The sequence below is a fragment of the Pectinophora gossypiella genome, chromosome 9, assembly GCF_024362695.1.
Source record: "Pectinophora gossypiella chromosome 9, ilPecGoss1.1, whole genome shotgun sequence".
NCBI lineage: Eukaryota > Metazoa > Arthropoda > Insecta > Lepidoptera > Gelechiidae > Pectinophora > Pectinophora gossypiella.
This window is the reverse complement of record NC_065412.1, coordinates 1,626,297-1,646,348: the sequence shown is the minus strand read 5'-3', so window position 1 is coordinate 1,646,348 and position 20,052 is coordinate 1,626,297. Positions and strand designations below refer to the sequence as shown.

General features: G+C 40.3%; 1 protein-coding gene across 1 annotated transcript in view; it reads left to right on the top strand.

The window, feature by feature from the left end:
* The window catches only part of LOC126369365 (tubby-related protein 4), an 89,857-nt gene that overhangs the window by 63,027 nt on the left and 6,778 nt on the right, over positions 1-20,052 (top strand). The window contains exons 6-7 of the mRNA XM_050013717.1: positions 16,514-16,614; positions 19,624-19,848. Of these exons, the coding sequence (XP_049869674.1) occupies positions 16,514-16,614; positions 19,624-19,848 (326 nt within the window). The remainder of the gene's footprint in view (positions 1-16,513; positions 16,615-19,623; positions 19,849-20,052) is intronic.

Sequence of the window (20,052 nt, the reverse complement as noted above, 5' to 3'; positions counted from 1 at the left end):
AACATGTTTACCGTTTCGTAGAACCGTCCCTAATTTACTGTTACATCAACGCAACAGCTGGCGAAGGACCTTTTTGCTTCGGGCGAACATCGAAAGGAATACATTAATGGGTTTTTAACCATAGAATAAAGAATAAAAAAATAATACTGCATATAGAACGGACACTCTCCGTCCCGCACCAATTCGTTTCGCGCGTCAAGTTAGATTTACCTTACCCCCTCTGCGTCTCACTTTAGTCTAAGTGGGCGTAAGAGTGGGAGCGCGTATTGACTGTCTCGCTCGTACTTACGCGGTAAGGTGGCAAGCGAATTTGATGAGATTTTTCTATGGAGTGTCCGGGGTGTACTTTAACGTAACGCCGGCGTGGTCGACGATTTCCCTCAATCAGCGCTTATCGCTATCGACCCACCAGGGTCGATTAATTCTTTCAAATATTTTTCCTCTCAGACGACGCCCTGAGCCGAGGTTCTGTATATTAAACGTTGTACCGAGAGCCTTCAGCCCAATTTGTCCGGCCAAGTAGTTAGATTCTGTGTGTGTTCTGCGGCAAATATACAAAGTCACGTCAAAAAAAAAGCTTTAACGTAAAATTCTGTTTAAGTTGCCCCGGCGGGAAATAGGCGTGAGTTTATGTATGTAACGCGTCTGCTTACGTTCCATCGAAAACGACCTTTGATGCACTCATACTTTCCAACGCTGTTTTAATTAACGTGACTTATTGTAGGTTTGTGTCAGATGACATTAACTACTTGGCTGGACAATTATTGGGAAGTGTTGAGGTCTCACACCCGAATCAAAATTTAAGACAACGACCCTGAGGGTGCTCAGTTGAGTCCGAATTTTGGCTCAGGGCGTCGTGTGAGATGATTGTATTTGAGAGAATCGACCCCTGGTGGGCCGATAGCGACAAGAGCTGAAACACGGAAAAAGTCGACCACGCCGGCGGGGTCAGTGGTGCTGAAGCGACTGTTGTCGCGTGATCGCGTCGCCATCAGCCGCTTAGCATCCCTTCCCATAAAAGTTTTTAATTACTTTCATCGCTAAAGTACGTATGATAATAGGATCCAATTTGAGTAAATAAAGAATGAATTCAAATAGAAAAAAAAATATTAAGAGGATGTTATGTTTGCTTAACAATTTCAAAAGTTGTTGAAGAGTTTGAGATTCTGATTGAAGGCAAAATTGGAAGCCTTTCAATAAAGTTGTCCCCTCTGTTGAAGTAGGAGCAAAGAGTGTAAGAATCATATAGATTTTAAAAAACATTTCTTAGGAGCCGTGGTAGTCCAGTCAGAAAAATGCTTGACTCTCACTGTGAGGTCGCAGGTTTGAAGTCAGCACGGGCACCAATGGTTTAACTTACCTATTGAATCTAAACACAATGGCCTTCGTGGTGTAGTGGATACGACTAGTTTCCCGATCTTGAAGTACTGTGTTCCATTACTGGTGGGAATATATCACAAAATTCACTTTGTAAGTTTAGTTAGGACGTAGCGGGCTGATCACCTGTTTGTCTGAAAGTACCATGGTACGGGGATGATGCGTGCTTCAGAAGGCACGTGAAGCAATGGGTCTCGGTTACTATACTTTAGTAAGCTTGTAGTCGTTAAACCTATGTGAAGGGCCTTTGGCGGTTCAATAGTAATCAGGTTTGATGAGCTCGATCATTGACCTCACAACCCACACCGGAGAGAAAGAAACAAAAAATCATAAAAATTATAAATTATTTACTTGCATAAAAACATGGTAACATAAGTTCTTCCAATATTCGAAAAAAAATCAATCATTTAAATTATGTCTATATCTTTCTTATCTTTGTATATGTGTATATCTTTCTTAAACGACACGTTTAAGATAAGATAAGATAAGATAATCGTTTATTGTCTAACTGTGTACAATGGGTGTTACATTTTATAAGGTATCAACAGTTTGTCCTTTACGGACGTACAATATTAGGAGGTTACAATAGATTTTAGTAGTTAATAACATCCTGTAGGTATTATTACATAAACAACCTTCGTGACCGTTTTTAAAGTTTATAGCATCACGCACCAAAGCAATTTAAGAAGAAATATTTCCCGTATTAGGTATATTCTACCACTGGTACAAGTTTTTATGCACAACATCATTATAATCGGATTAGCAAACCCTTTATAAAACGCGCGGGGAGCAGGGAAATAAAGCAACCCTTCTGAGTGACCCACATAAATATTTTCTTTTAAGTGATAAATGGCTGGCGCGGGCGGCTATTCTCACGTTTGATAAACGACGTGGTGGGAGTTTTCAATACGAAATTTACTGCCAGCGCGCAGTGCCGTAGATAGGGCTTAAAAGGGGTAGTACAACCTGTGTTATACACATACACACATACATAAACTTGCGCCACGGTGGGTGGTGAGGATGGTATCCCGACGTGCCGGCAGAGTAGAGGAATGATTGGTGATAACGATGACAAATTAGAAGCAACCCTATCGAAGCAACCCTATCCATACCGTCTTAAGAAGTTTGGTATGATTTCCTTATACGATCGTAGACGTCTACTTAATCTATGTTTCTTGCATAAAATTCTTAATGGTCATATACAGTACTTTGTCTAAGGATATCTCCGATTTTTCACAGGGTCCGCTTACCTAACCTCAAGATTTGACAGGTCCGGTTTTTTACAGAAGCGACTGCCTGTCTGACCTTCCAACACGCGAAGGGAAAACCAGCCCAATACATGTTAGGTCACATACCTCCGAAAATGCATTTCTCAGGAATGTGGGTTTCCTCAGGTTTCCTCACGATGTTTTCCTTCACTGCTGAACACGTGACAAATATTTATGATCCAAACATGATGTCGAAAACAAATTCGACAATCATTGGTTTAGGCCCGTACTGGATTCGAACCTGCGACCTCAAAGTCAGAGGCAAGCGTTCTACCAACTTCGGACTTTTTAGTAACACTACCCTACCTACTCCCCCCCCACTCCTCTCTGCATCAACACCATTGGAAGCTGCGAGCAATGAAAGTTTCAGCACGTTTTATGTGCGAGTGTTTGTGCGAGTGGTGGCGGTTTATACCGCACTAAAAGGGTGTTTAATCTCGTAAAGGCGGTCGTGTTTTATCTGTTATAGTTTACTGCGAAACACGTGCCTAACAAGTGGAACGAGGAATTTAAGATACCTAAAATTTAAAAAAATATTTACTCCATTTCGTCTTATAGATTAATCATTTAATTATTCAACAAGTTTTTTTTTTGACGTGACTTATTGTAGATTTGCCGCAGATGGCATTAACTACTTGGCCGGACAAATGGGGAGCGCTGAAGGCTCTCATCCGGTACAACGTTTAAGACAACAGGCCTGAGGGTGCCCAGTTGGGCGCGAACCTCGGCTCAGGGCGTCGTCTGAGAGGAAGAATATTGAAAGGATTAATCGACCCTAGTGGGTCGATAGCGATAAGCGCTGAATGAATCTCGTCGAAAATCGTCCACCACGCCGGCGGGGTCGGTATCGGGGTTCTGAAGTGTTTGGTGTCGCGAGCTGATTGGCCGCCTCTATTCAACAAGTGAATGCTATTAATCTACTTGTTATAGCAGAGAAATAAAACCTACGCTAAGATCGGTTACGTCAGTTATATAAGAGCGCATCTTAGGCTTTCCTAGATTGAAGACTATATATATATATAAAAGAGAAAATATAGGTCGTAGTGGTAAATATGTATATTTCATAGTGACAGTTTTTACTAAGAGAAAACACGAAAGTACATACACGCAGTCAAATAAATATAGTCTGCCGCCATCGGGGATCCAAACTGCCTCGATTACTTCTTTGTTACTAATACTAGTACTTAGATCTAGATCTAAGTTTGTAATGTTACTAACAAATATGGATGCTTTTATAAGTCCGAAATAAACTTTTTATTATTATTATTACATACATAAGGCAGTATAAAAACATTGGTGTTGTTATTGTAGATTACAACAAAGAGTTTTATCAAATCTCCCAAATATAAAATAAATAAAGAAACAACAAAACAGACTTAGAAACTAATCCAATGCGCCATTATATAAACACTACAGCCCACGGCTGACCACAGACCTCTCCTCATATAACCGGAGGGGGTCTCCATACCCCGTCTCCGTACTCCCAAAAACATAAATTAACATAATTTATTACACATACATGTTTCTTCTTCTATCCTGTGGGTTATGAGGTGGATTACCAACCTCAGTAACCCTGGTGCTGATTATTCCAGTACACACTATCTAAGTTTAAGTTATGCCTGTCATTTTCTTATCCACCAAACAGGGACGGGTATTCGACAGGCATAAAATTTAGTGTCCACACGACAATTTTAAGCAGACATTTAAAAAGCCATCCAAAAAATTTATATTGGTCAATAACCCGACAGAATTCAGCTCACAGCACACGTCAAACGGGTTGCATATCGAGATGCCTATTTTATTTGCCCGGGTTATTCATTAATTTTAAAATTACCAGTTAAGTTGTCAATCATCCGTCCCTTTCCTTTTAGGCGGATAAAAAAATTACAGGTATAACTTAAAATAAAATTAGGAGGTGTCGACAGGAATCGGGGTCAATTACTTGCTAATATTAATAGAGACTTATTCTGACTCTGGCTGGCCGCTCGCCGACTACGGCTTGGTTATGGTGACCATAACTAAGGGTTTAAAGTCTAATGGCATAACAACGCCCGGAGTGGCGGAAGAGGACTAGGAGGACCGACACCAAAATACATGGGAAATAGGCGCGGGAGAAGAAGAAGATTAAAAGAGACTTCGCCACCTATCTGTAAAATATGATATCTTGTCCAGCAGGACTAATATGCGAAACGTGATAAAAATTTTGTCGATTAGTGCTAATATGTGAACCCGAATAAGTCGAATAAAATCACTTGGCACGCATGTTAAGGAAAAAACAAACTTATCGATTTCGACAAAATTTATTGAATCGATCGATAATTTTATCACGTTGCGCAGGTTAGGCAGGAGCTCGTTAAGTAGTGCCAAAGCTCTCGAAGTAGAAGCTTCACAGGCTGGCTCCGCGTGGGCATTGATAGATATCCCTCAATCAGCGCTTATCGCTATCGGCCCACTAGGGTCGATTTTATCCATCAAATAATAATCGTCACAGACGACGCCCTGAGCTGAGGTTCGTCAACAGCGCATCCTCAGGCCTGTTGTCTTAAAGTTTATACCGGGTCAGAGCTCAGCGCTCCCCATTTGTCCGGCCAAGTAGTTAATACCATATGCGGCTATCTACAATAAGTCACGTCAAAAAAGCAGTCTAACATTTTAGTTTCGTTCCTTTGCTTTCACATTGCACAAAAAAAAACCAACAGAAATGCGAGTCCATCGTAAATGTTACCTTTGAAAGAAAGAAAGAAACATTTATTACTTCCGGACACCACAGACACAGACAGACAGGTGCATTACATTTAACACAGGACAGAAACCATACGGAAATCAATAAATACACAGAAGCAAAACCAAAACAAAAAGAAAAACAAACCAAAACTAGTAGTAGTAGTAGTTGATAGTTTTGGAAATAAAACTTCTCCTTTATAAAAGGGACAATAAGGTACATGTTTGATCGTCGAGTTCACTTCGGTTAATTCAACTTCTACCGATCGATACGTGGTTTATGCCGAGTGTGGAAGGTGCAATCCGAATGAATAATACCCACAAGCAAGGGTTGAGGATGTAGCCATAACATAGCGCCACGTTTGTGTCGGCGAAGGGGTAGGCAGAGATGCATGGTATATACAACTTCTCGCCAGTTATGTTTAAGTCCCATGTTAATAGGTTTTAACCTCAAGGTGCAGACTCATATAACAGAAAGGTCTAACAGAAAGCTCGGTGAGGTGTGGGTACTTAGTTCATCTTCATAGAACCCTAGTTCTTTGGTTAGTGCGTTTAGCATTTGAATCGTTAATGCCATTAAGTTCTATTGAATGGTTAATTGTTTTTGTTTAGGTGCAAAGTTTGTTATGTTGGTAGTCTGTATGTTACAAACGAATTAAAAATAAGTAAATAAATAAATCTTGCGATGGATGTATTATTATTATACAATAAGTCACGTGCACCGTCAATTGTAAAAAAAAATATTAAGTACTGTACTTATTTTTAATTAAAAAAAAATAAAAAAAATAATGTGTGGCGGATCTGTGCACGTCCTCTTTGTGTCCTCTCGGCTGGTTATTTGGAAGTGTGGCAGACCTATCAGAAGAAAAACCAAAGGACCAATTTAGCAATTTCATGAACTTTTTAGCAATGTTCTAAGGTACGAGCCTATTGCCAATAACCGGGCACAAATCCTGCAAACTATATGTCAATTATCGATCCAAAGATGAATTCAAACTGGTTAAGTCGAATTCACTGGTTTGCATGTTATAACAATAATTTTGCTAAATCAAAGGATCAGAGTAAGGGGCGGTTGGTGGGTATTTAACCCTTTCACGGACAGAGACCATGGGTCATTGATGGTTCATAATAGGTAGTATGACATCTTGAAATCGGAACGTCATTAGACGTTCTATCTACTACTACACGGGTCTAAGGTGGGCCATGACTGCAAATCCGCCACTGCCTCCCGGGCAAGTCGTAAAACCGACAGTAAGGGACATACATAAAGTCTATTATCTATGGCTAGTCACAACTCTAGCGCGGTTAAACGAGCATTTCAGCTTCTGTATTATGTATTTTCTTCTAGAAGGACGTTCTTTGACCACGGTGTTACTAACACCCATACTTACTTGTACGGGGTGTAAGTGACGTCGCGTCTAACGAATACTGAGGGGAATGATTCAGCTCATTATTCAGAGTTAATATCAAGTGGAATTTTCCATTGCAAAAGTATAGAATTGAAATAATTATATATAAAAAAAATTGCGACGGAAAATTCCTCGTGATATTAACTCAGAATCATGGTCTGAATCATCCCCCTCAGTATTCGTTACCATGTCACTAACACCCTGTACAGTTTGTGATAAGAGCTTACGTTAGTGTAAAATTAAGTGGGCACTTAAATACCTAGCAAACTTTATCGTTACACGTTACACATAATTTGTTTACGAGTTTTATGTAGGAACTTTCGTGAAATCGTAATTATAATAACGTTTATTTCTATAAAAAATGTAGTACAGTGCATTACAGATACTATCGGTCAAGTTAATACCATTTGCGGCTAATCTACAATAAGTCACGCCAAAAAAAATACATTACAAGGGTTAAAAAGGCCACATCGAAGGTATTCATCTAAAAAAAGCAATAATTGCTATGTGACAAATGTTGGCATTGCGCACTTATTTTTATATGCGGAAATGTCAATTTTCGATATTGCTTTTTTAGATGAAGTGCTTCGATGTGGCATTTTTCAACCCCCAGATTGTTTCTTGGTCTAAAAATACATGTTTAGGTTATCATAAGTCTGCAGCCAAACTATGTGAAACCTATGTGAAAACTATGTGATAAAAAAGAAAAATCAAATCGACTCTCGATTATGTCGCGTGTCTCTTCATCACTAAAAAAAATAAAAAAATAAAATAATTGTTTATTGTCATAGAAAAGATCGACACAACATTGGGTGCTACAGCTAGGACACACAAATGCTACAGAAGTATAACCCTGCTACCTGAACTAGGAGACCTGTATCTCAGGGAGCAGTGTTCAGCAATTACATCTTTTATAACATCAGTTTAGGCAGACCATTGTTAAACTGAATTTATTTGACAATAAACTGTGCTTAAATAAGAACAAATAAACATGCATTTTGTATGTAAATTGGGTTTGTGTGTGTGTGTGTGTATGTGTATATATTAGTGTGTGTGTGTGTTTGTGTGTAACTGTGTGAGTGTTTGCGATAGCCCTACGACTTAAATGTTGTCTTGGGTTCAGAAACTGCTATCGTGCTATAAGCAGCTTCCACTAACGCATGTACGTGTGCAATTATGTATTAAGGATTTGTGAAAAATAACAGGGCAACTGCGTTAGCAACAAAGCTAGGTTAAGATTTGTATGTAAAAGCAAATAACACATTGGTCAAGTAAGCAGATTATGCAATGAATTTCAATAGTTCCTCAGTTTTAGAGTAGTTCAAATTAAGAATCCAATTTACGACTTTATGTTTAACTTCATATTTATTTAGATCCCTTAGACTTAGAATTTTATCGATTTTTCTATATAATAAGGAGCCCAAGACATAGAAATGATGTTCAGTGAATCCAGTTTTATGCGGGACAGCAGGCAAGGCATTCCTACGTTGTGATTTGTCAGATGGTGGCGTTATTTTATGCACGCGTAAGACTGATTTTAGCACAAAGAGTTTCCTGACAGTTAGGACTTTGCAATCCAAATAAAGTTGTTCTGTAGGGTATATAAACGGCTTTTTTGACACCACTTTTAATACCGCTCTTTGTGCTCTTTCCACTTTTAGCATGCCACTTTTAATCGCACCGCCCCATACTGGTATGCAATATGAGATTATAGACTGACACAATGCATTATAAGTCATTCTTAGTACTTCACTACAGGCACTATTTCTTAATAACTTAAAGATGTATATCAGATGTACAACCTTAGTAGAAATGTAATCTATCTGCTTGTTCCAGCAAAGACGATCGTCAATCTGCACCCCTAGGTATTTGACAGTATTAGCTTTACCTACAGTTGACAAAATCTATTTATAAAACCTATTTTTATGTCAGCAAAAACAATAGCCAATATTTTCCGTCCTTATTTAGTGTAAGTACTTAACTAAATAGGGACATAAATAAAATATATAAAAAATAAATAAATACTAAATAGGAATATAGGTTGTTTCCGGGTTGATGGGGTTGGTAATCCACCTCACAACTCACACGATAGAAGAAGAAGAGAACACAAAATATCATGTTGTTATTCATTATTTTACCAGCGGCACAGATTTATCCTCCTAAGACCGAATGTTCTTTATAAATCCAAACCCCATTGTTTAACTATTGTGTCTGGAAATCTCGGTCTTAAGAGGTAACTAGAGATAATAATGATAAAGTTAATATCGGCTAGACAGCTATTTTAATACAAAATAACTCGAAACGAGAACTTAGGTAGATAAGTAAGTTATTACTTATCTGGTAACTGGTAAACTTTATCATTCATCTTATTTAGAGCTAAGTTTTTGGTAAGTAGTACCTGCTTCTTTCAAATGAAATATGATAAGTATCTTTTATAACATTACGTTTAAGTCACGTTAAAAATATACTCGTCTATCCTGAATTATATACTTGTTTACTTCGCTTTACTACTTTGTCTTCTTATGTGGGCGGAAGGCAAGAAGGAAACCACTGGAGAATGCTACACCGACAAGAGCGTGGCTTTTAAATTAGTGAGTGAGTGACACCTACTTATGTATTTTGCGAAGACCTGTATTATTTATTAGACCGTCCTGCTGTCATAAAGACCTCATACACTACCTAATCCACCGGACGCGATGCATCAGGGGCGTTTCGGGTATCAGGATCAGTTATGTGCTGTTCCCGCAAATGTTCCCGCTTTGGGAACTGTTATATATTAAATTACAGGGCAATCACATAAAATAAAAACTGCATACTCAATTCCTATTGCATTGACGTCAATGCAATAGGACTCCGGAACCATCAAGTTTAATTTCAATGGGAAATCATTAGTTCGGGTTTGGAATTCGGATAGCAACTACGTTTTGTATAATTCTAATACATTTTTTTCTAATAAATCCTTTTAGCGTAATAAAATTGTTTTTTTAAAAAGCATCACCTGACCCGCTCCGTAATAGAACGTTCCCGACAGAAAAAAAATCGCAAAACTTATGTACCTACTTAAAAAGATCTTTATTACCTTACCTAACCTAACAATTTGAAAAAAGAAAAGAAGCCAGGTAAAACATACATGCATTTGCGAGGTAAGCGTGATCCACCCTAGACCGCATCGTCACTTACCATCAGGTGAGATTGTGGACAAACGTGAGCCTATATTATTAAAAAAATATATAGTACTAAGCCTGCCCAACCCGCATTGGAGCAGCGTGGTGGAGTATGCTCCATACCCCCTCCGGTTGATTGAGGGGAGGCCTGTGCCCAGCAGTGGGACGTATAATAGGCTGTTTATGTAAGCCCTTATATAGATCAGACCTGTCTTCTCTTTTGAAGAATTCTCCTTTTTTGTCTCAACTTACAGAGCTAAATCATTTCATAATTATTATTCTAGCTTTTTGCCGCAGCTTCGCTGGCGTTAAATTTGGTTGTACTAATATAAAATTTCACCCCCTCTTTGAAGGAGTTGGGGGCAGATTTATTAGTCACAAAATAGTCCGTATACCAATTTTTAGCTTTCTACCTTGAAAATTGCAGAATGCTCCATACAAACTTCCACACCCAATTTTAGGGAAGTGGGGGTTAAGAAAGAGATAAAAAGCAGCCTATGTCACTCTTCATTCCATCAGTTATCTTCACTTAAAAATCACGTCAATTCGTCGCCGCGAAAGATGGACAAACAGACACACACATACACTTTTGCCTTTATAATATTGGTACCTATGGATTATACTTCTTCTTATCGTGTGGGTTGTGAATACCAACCTCATCAACCCTGGTGTCAGGGTTACTATTGAGCTGCCAAAGGCCCCTGACATGACTCATGTAACGACTACGTACTTACATCAGTAAGTAGTAACCGGGACCAACGGCTTAACATACTTTCGAACAATCAGGTGATCAGCCTGTAATGTCTTAACCAAACTAGGAATCACAAAGTGTTTTTTTTGTGATATGTCCCCACCGGGATTCGAACCCGGGACCTCCGGATTGTGAGCCCAACGCTCAACGACTGCACCACGGAGGCCGTTATGAATTATACTTAGACGACTATATATTATGAAGCGCATAATTGCGTAAGGGAACCCGTCAGTACAATTAGTGCCATTACGAGCCTTAACCTAATTCTATGCGACCATTAGCCTCCCACGCCGTGGAGGCAAGGACGAACACATTATAATGGATGATGGCAAGATTCACACTCTGTTACTATACATTTTTGACGTGACTTATTGTAGATTTCCCGCAAATGGCATTAACTTGACCGATAGTATCTGTAATGCACTTCTTCTTATCGTGTCGATGGCAAACTAAATAGTATCGGCCCAAAACTTGGCAACAAGTATGGCGCTATCTGCAGCGCTCATCAGATCCTCCTGCGTGCAGGTGTTCGGGCACGCAGGACACGATGTAAGATGTTCCATCGTTTGGGGAACAGTGCCGCACTTGCACTTTGTTCAATGGGTACCCCACGCCATTGGATGCTGAGCTTGCGGCCCGCCTCTTTGTTACGTAGGTGGTAGACGCATGTTGCACTGTATTACATTCTTTATAGAAATAACATCCATACATAAACAGCCTATATACGTCCCACTGCTGGGCACAGGCCTCCCCTCAATCAACCGGAGGGGGTACGGAGCATATTCCACCACGCTGCTCCAATGCGGGTTGGTGGAGTTGTTTTTTACGGCCAATAGCCGGGACCAACGGCTTAACGTGCCCTCCGAAGCACGGAATCATCTTACTTTTTCGGACAATCAGGTGATTCAAGCCTGAAAAGTCCTTACCAAACAAAGAACAGTCTCACAAAGTGATTTCTACAATGTCCCCATCGGGAATCGAACCCGGACCTCCAGATCGTGAGCCTAACGCTCTAGCCACTAGACCACGGAGGCTGTCGTTATTATAATAACAATTTCACTAAAGTTCCTATATAAAACTCGTAAACAAATTATGTGTAACGTGTAACGATAAAGTTTGCTAGGTATTTAAGTGCCCACTAAATTTTACACTAACGTAAGCTCTTATCTTGTACAGGGTGTTAGTGACATGGTAACGAAAACTGAGGAAGATGATTCAGCTGTTTATTCTGAGTTAATAAGTATCAAGTGGAATTTTGCGACGCAAAATTTATGATTTTTTTAGTTTTTTAAATTATTTTAAATTCTATACTTTTGCGATGGAAAATTCCACTTGATATTAACTCTGAATAAACAGCTGAATCATCCCCCTCAGTATTCGTTACCATGTCACTTACACCCCGTACGGTTACCATACAAGTAGGACCAACGGCTTAACGTGCCTTCCGAAGCACGGCGTCTTACTTTCGGACAATCAGGTGATCAGCATGTAATGTGTTAACCAAACTAGGGATCACAAAGTGATTTTTATGATATGTTCCGGGATTGGAATTCAGGTCCTCCGGATCGTGAGCCCAACGCTCAATCACTGGACCACGGAGGCCGAAAAAGTAATAGCTGGTAGTAGTCGGTAAGCCGAACGGAATAGAAGAAGTTTTTTTCTATTTCGTGGTAAGCCGTGTCGTCACGCGCCGTTTATAACGATTTGCAGTTTTTCTTTTATTTATTTTATTTGTTTTTTTATTTTTTTTTTCATTGGATGAGCATTAGATCCCTCTTTCATAAGGTCGTGGACATACTCAAGAGTATCGTAATGATCGCGAACTCCGAAGAAGTGACTAAAATATCCAAAATTCCTCAGAGGTCCATCCATAAACCTACCGTATATCGCCTTATAATGAAAACCAATAAGTCATATACTTAAGTATAGTTTGTATGTTTTCATTTACGGTAAATGCTTTGTACGCAATTGGCAAGCATATATACGTATATACCAAATTAATATTTTTGTAATGCTGTCTGTTAAAGTTTATATGTATTGCTGTATGTGTACATAAATAAATAAACCACGTTTAAGCGCCTTTGTGAACAATCAATTCATATGTGATTCTCTTCAACAAAACATCAATTTCTTTGGATAAGTATTGCGAAGTTTTGTTTACAAAAATCAAATCCGAATGTGATTGTTCGAAAATGAGCATAAGTACGGTCACGAGCATAAGTATGTATACGCTTTGGTACCATGTCACATTAACTTTTTTGACAAATTGAACTGTATATCTCACTAAATGTCAAATATGTTAGTGCGACAGAGTCCTAAAGTGGGTACATTATATTGCTCATGACTGTACGTGATTTTCATTAAGCATAAGGAAGGTGTTGATATCTTGTTTATTTGATTCTGTAATTTAAATCCAAAATCATTTTAAAATACATATATTAATTTGAACGAAACGAAAGGAAGGAATGAAAATAACTTCGAATTCAAAATAATTTTGCAAGCAAATATATTAACGTATGTACTTCCTTGGATGTTATGTCAATGATGTCGACACGTGTAACATTTTTGAACGAAACAGTTAGCTGAGTTCGAGATAGGTTTTTTGACGTGACTTATTGTAGATTTGCCGCAGATGGCATTAATTACTTGGCCGGACAAATGGGGAGCGTTGAAGGCTCTCACCCGGTACAACGTTTAAGACAACAGGCCTGAGGGTGCCCAGTTCGAGCCAGGATATGGCCTCACTCGGCAGGGCCCGCAGAATACCAGGGTCGTGGCTCACGCCGCGACTTATGCTGAGTGAGGTCCTTTTATTCCGGACTCCACCGCAGATGATCGGGCCGTCAGTGCGTTGCATTTAGTATACTTAGTTTTATTATTATTGTTTTTATGATTTTGGTTTGTTTTTCTTTTTGTTTTGGATATTTTTTTTTGTCTGTGTACTTATTGATTTCCGTGTGGTTTCTGTCCTGTGTTAAATGTAATGTACCTGTCTGTCTGTGTCTGTGGTGTCCGGAAGTAATAAATGTTTCTTTCTTTCATATGAATATTTATTATATGGAAGTATCGATGCAGTAATCGCGAAAAACTCTCATGCTGCTGCACTGCGTATTGGTGGAGGTATTCGGTCTAATAGCCCGGAACCAACGGCTTAACGTGTCTTCCGAAGCACGGAATAATTTTACTTTTTCAGACAATGAAGTGTCATGTCAAAAACAAAAGCCATTTTTGTTTGCCAAAATGACACTGCGGGATACGGAATTGTCAAAAGTTTGAGTTCGGTCGAGGTTTAGTTCTGAGGCATACTTGCATATCTACTCTATTACGACTACGCATTTTTAATGTTCACATTTTTCCACATTACAAAGTTGAACAAAGTAAATGGATTTACTCTGAAAGTTTTAAAACCAAAGCCGAGTTTGTTTGCATTTGCTAATTTAGCGGAATGAATGGTGAAACCTGGACAACATGGGTAGAGGCACATTTGGGAGCTCGGAACTTTAACTTCTAGAACAGAAAGTTGTAGTTTTTACTTTACACAGAGCCGGATTGAGCCGCGTAGGTAACCAGAGCCGGGGCCTCAGGTAAGCAGATTCAAATATATCCTTATTCAGTAGGTAACATAGTTACACTTTGAATCGTCATTTTTTACATAACGAACGTCTCATTCGCCTAAAACTACTGCAGCTTCTCACAATCTGTATTGCCGGGGAAAAGAAGCTGCAAGAAAAACCTCGGCACAGAGCCCTAAACGTTTTTTTTTTAAAACTTGGCTGCCTAAAGTCCCTCATTACCGAAAATTTCAGGATCTCGCGGGATTGATATTCCCAATCCCGCAGGATCTCGAATTTGCGATCTCGAGTCGGGATTGTATTCCCTACTTGCGACGTCGTTCTTTTAGTGTCTTCGAAACCCGAGTCCGGTTTTGGACCTGCTAACACTACCAGTAGACGGACCGGGCCGTGCGCAGTTACCTACTTCGTCTACAGAGATCTGTCCGGATGTGCTCAGCTGTACACTGGCGCATGGCGGAAACCCCAGTGGAACACCCACACTGAAACTACACTTCTAATTAAAGCAATTTGGGTTTTAAACGAAATTCCAACTGCAATAGACCTTTTAGGTCAATCAATACTCGGAACCGGTTATTTCTAAAATTAAATGAGATCTAGTTTCAGCTTTAGCTGTCTCCGCGACTATAAACGATAATTGGTTAAGTGACGTGTGTAGAAACAAGACATATTAAAATGAACATAAACAAATAAACACACATATATAAACTCACGCCTATTTCCCACCGGGATAAGCAGAGACTATGGAATTGCATTTGCTTCGATCCTGAAATACTTCTCTTGCTTCCTCCACATTCATCAATCGTTTCTTACACGCACGCCGGTTCAGAGTAGATCGTACTGAATCTTTTTTAAGGACATCTGCAATTTGGTCAATGTACGTCCTTCTAAGTCCTAAGTCCTTTCTCTGCCAGCCCTACCACCAACCTTCGATTTATATACTGCTTTCGTAATCCTATTATCCTTCATCCGCTCTATGTTATAATGAAAATTGTTATCTATTCATATCACACGTCTTTTCCTTTATTAAAACTGTACTTTGGTAGTGGTATGTCTAGCCAGAGGCAGCCAATCAGCTCGCGACAACAAACACTTCAGAACCCCGATACCGACCCCGCCGCGTGGTCGACAATTTCTCTCATTCAGAGCTTAACGCTATCGACTCACTAGGGTTGATTAATTCTTTCGGCGCGAACCTCGCGCCCAAATGAGCACCCTCAGGCCTTTTGTCTTAAATGTTGTACCTACCGGGTGAGAACCTTCAGCGCTCTCCATTTGTACGGCCAAGTAGTTAATGTAATTTGCGGCAAATCTACAATAAGTCGGGAATCGAACCCGTTACATCACGCGTTCTATGAACAGGGCTATCATGGATATATGCCACACATAAACAGCCTATACTATACGTCCCACTGCTGGGCACAGGCCTCCCCTCAATCAACCGGAGGGGATATGGAGCGTACTCTACCGCGCTGCACCACTGCTGGTTTTTTACGGCTAATAGTCGGAACAAATGACTTAACGTGCCTTCCGAAGCACGGAATCATCTTACTTTTTCGGACAATCAGGTGATTCAAGCCAGTAATGTCCGTACCAAACAAAGGACGGTCTCACAAGTGATTTCGGCAATATCCCGATCGGGAATCGAACCCGGACCTCGAGATCGTGAGCCCAATGGTCCAAAACTCGGGAATCCTCGCTGTCACTGTAATTAACACTATGTCCTGCTTGTCGACTTCCGATTTCGCGTCTTCCGCCATTGTAATGTTCACGAATTGTAAAACTCGCGAATTAAGATCAGTAGATAGGTATAGTCACGGACCTACTGTGTTTATATATGCCCGCCGCAACACTGAAATTGAGCCGTCCCCTAATGTTTTTTTGAACTGATTAATTTCACTACAGGGTTGTACGGTTGTACGTATTTTTATATTTAGTATTATTAGTTTATAACACCAATTAATATCACCTTTCAGAAGGAGGGAGTTCAGTGAAACGAGAGAGTTCAGTTCACGAAAGTTCGAGTATATTGTTAACACATCACTTGACAGAATTGGTTACATTTACGTTAATCGATAATTAGTTGTGCCTGTGGCACATGTGTTGCGACGGGCGAAGAGGGAACGACTGACGTCCGTCGGCGCTCGCACATATTGCATGGTTGCATTTTCGATATAGGTAGCCTACACACTAACCATTACACCTAGGCTGTTATGTCACGTAACATAACTATGTGTGTGACGTGTTACAGAGCCGAATGAGCCTGCGGACGCGCCCCCCTACAAGAACGTGGTCAAGTTCTACTCCGACGCCGGGATACTCATCTACACCGTGCCGATACCCTACACACAGGTAACATAGTGCTACAATGGTAATTCCTGCAGACGCCATCTAATGGCCCCGATTCCTACAGACACCTCCTAATTTTACTTTAAGTTATACCCGTCATTTTCTTATCCGCCGAAAAGGAAAGGGACGGATGATTAACAGCTCTTAATTTTAGGAAGAATGAGTAAATTAATGAATAACCCGGGCGAATCAAAAAGTTATCATAGGTAGGTAGGTAGGTATTATGGTCATTTCGACAAACATCCGTCTTGCTTTTTTTGTAATTGTTTTAGTGGAAATTTGATATGATGTTGTTGTCTTTTTTTGTGTATGGCGTCCTTTTATAATAAACTTTTTCTATTCTATTCTATTCTATCGCGCTGGTATGCAAACCGTTTGACGTGTGCTGACAACTTAATTCTGTAGGTTTATTGGCCAATGTAAAATTTTTAGACGGTTGTTTTAGATTTCTGCTTAAAATTGACGTGTATTCCATAAATTTTATGCCTGTCGATTTCCCGTCCCTTTCTTTTTCAACGGATAAGAAAATGACAGATATAACTTAAAATAAAATTAGATGGTATTTACAGGAATTAGCACCAATATTATTTTAAATTACATAACCATCGAAGGACTTCGTGTCAACAGTGGCCGCAAGTTGTCTTTGATTACTTGTCTCTGCCCACCCTATTATGGATTACGAGCGTGAATTTATGTATATGTATGTCAGCTATCTGACAGACTTGGTTCCCTAAATCTATTCACATATGTAAACAGCTTATATACGTCTGCTGCTGGGCGCAGCAGTACTAGGTATGTGAACGCTTTTGTACATCACCATATGTTTGAATTCACCGCACAAAACACCGCAACCCCATAATGAGGTTTAAGCTGCAGACACTGCGGATAACGTATAACGCAGGTGATAATCCTATTTGAGCAACCCGCAAGGGAACCAAGATTAATTAGCTAAGTAGTAATGTTGTCAGAATATTCGCGTTATATTTGGTGAAACAGATATGGCTTCAAGATATCCCGCGTTTGGGTCCCATGTTGTCAATAAGAAAGTTTTTATGGCCGCTCCTGCTAAAACTTGCGTTATTGCGCCCATGTTTTGATACCTCTTCCGTAACTACTTGCTGACTGTTTTATTTCTTTAAGTCTTGGTGCTTCTAATATATTATTTAGTTTATGGTTAACTTGATATTAATCTGTAAAGTTCCAATGTAAAGTTGGATGTTTTACCCGCTGTAAAATAAATATTCAAGAGTAGATTGCGTTTAGCTGTTTGACTGTCATAAAAGTTGAATAAAGAATTAACTGATTCATGAAAACTTGGATCTGTTTAGTGAATAGCATTTGACGATTGTTATACCTGTGTGTGAGTAACTCCCAACAGGTGTCGTAATTTTCAGCCGAAACTGTCAGATGTTGAACAATGCGTTCAGCCTCTCCTCTGAGTTTGCATTTGAGATGCTGCATCTTCTGCCCCTTTGTTAGCATGTTGTTCTTATGGATCGCTTCACTGTATAAATCCATAAATGTCGGCCACTGACTATAATTCCCGGAGAAAATTGGTATCTCGATCGGCGGGACGGCCGAATGTTGATGTTTTGTTGCATTAAGTTTAAGATTTAGCTCTCGCTTGGTTGACTCGTAAATCATTTCATGTTTGGTGTAATCCTGTTCGTAATCGAGATCGGAGCCGATAAGTAAATTATCTATTTGCCAGTGGAGATCGTCGATCACCTTTCAACGCAAATGAAGTGTTTGTAGCTTGTCTTCAATTTCCCATCGTTCGGTGATATCTTTAATGTTTACTTGTTTAATCACTCTCGACAAGGCTCGAAAATTAGTACCTTGTTGGTTTATCAGCTCGTCCGTTTTGGAAGGTATCCCTCTATCTTCGGATGTTGACGGTTGATAGTTCTGCAGCATATTGAGTACCATCTCGTATTTCTTCTTGACACCTTGATAGGCATTAGATGTGTAATACTCACTTGTTTGATCTTCAAAAGCCCGCAACTTTATGTGATTCTCACCAAACTCCTTCCACAGCCCTTGAAGGGCTGTCAAGCGCTTATCAATGTACTCAGGTGTTTTTCGACTTCCAGAATCCTTTTTAAAGTTTACATGAATTTTTTCAATCGCTTCTGATATGATTTCTTGACGCTGCAGTAAACTCCATGTTGTTATATTCTGATGTAAAAAGTTGTTATATTCTGATGTAAAAAGTTGTTATATTTATTGTTATGTTACCTTCAGTGGGTACAGTGGATGACGTCTTCTCACTACAATATATACGCCTTCTCAATATGACTGGTGAGACCCGCTTGTGGGAGGCCAGTCACACCGATTCGCTATCGTAGCTCAGAAATCACGTCACTTAGTTGCCCTATAAGCCACAAGGTTCACAAAATAAAACTCGAAGGACCAAATGTATAGGGGGCCTAAAGATATAGGTCGCCCTTACATTGAATTGTTGTTGTTAGGGAATGTTAATTGTTAGGTTATGTTGCCACGGGGTGGAATGTTAGGTTAAGTAAAAGTGTCCGTCTCCGTGACGAGTGTTTATTGCACTGATCTAATATTACAATTGTATGCGTGACGTCATAGTAACATCAAACCTAAACATACTTGGTAAATATATGTCTAAATGTTCAGCTTGCCTGTACAGTCTGCTTGTACAGAAAGACACAAGTAACACAAAAGAACAGAAACCTCGGTGAGGTATGGGTATTTAGTTCCTCTTGCGATCGATGTATCTGTGGCTACCCCATTGGGATATAGTCGTGAGTTTATGTACGTATGTGTCTTCTTATCCTTGTAAGGAAGAAGATAAAACTCAAGATATACCACCATATGGTTCATAATACCCATATTACATATAGAATTTCATTGCCAAGTCAAGTGTCTTGTTTAAATGAAGTTGGCCGCTATGAAGTAGTCGGCTTCTCCTTGAAGCCGCAGATTAGGACGGTAATCATCGATTGGTGATCACTGGACGCGTGAAGCAATCGTGGCTGCTTGCAGGCGCGCGTGTCGGCGCTGACGTGGGGCCACGCGGCGCGGCGGCTGTTCGTGGCGGCGGGCGGCGCCGTGTGCACGGCGCGCGTGTGGCGCGTGGTGGCGCCGCTGCAGCTGCTGGCGCGCGTGCGCGCCGCCGCCGCGCTGCGGGACCCGCGCCACGCCGCGCGCCTGCCGCTGCCGCCGCGCCTGCAGCCCGCGCTCGCCAACCTCTTCGCGCACACCATACGGGTACGCATGCTGTCTACGGCCAGGGGCTACACGCCCCTGACACTCCATACAAAAATCTCCAATCTTCTTCGTGTGCCGTCGCGTAAATGCGAGCGAGACACTGTCCGCACGCTCTCCCCCTTACTCTTAAGCGGCTTACGACCATTCAAGACTAAAGTAAGACCCAGAGGGGGTGAGTCGTCACTCGATACGAATTGCCGCGGA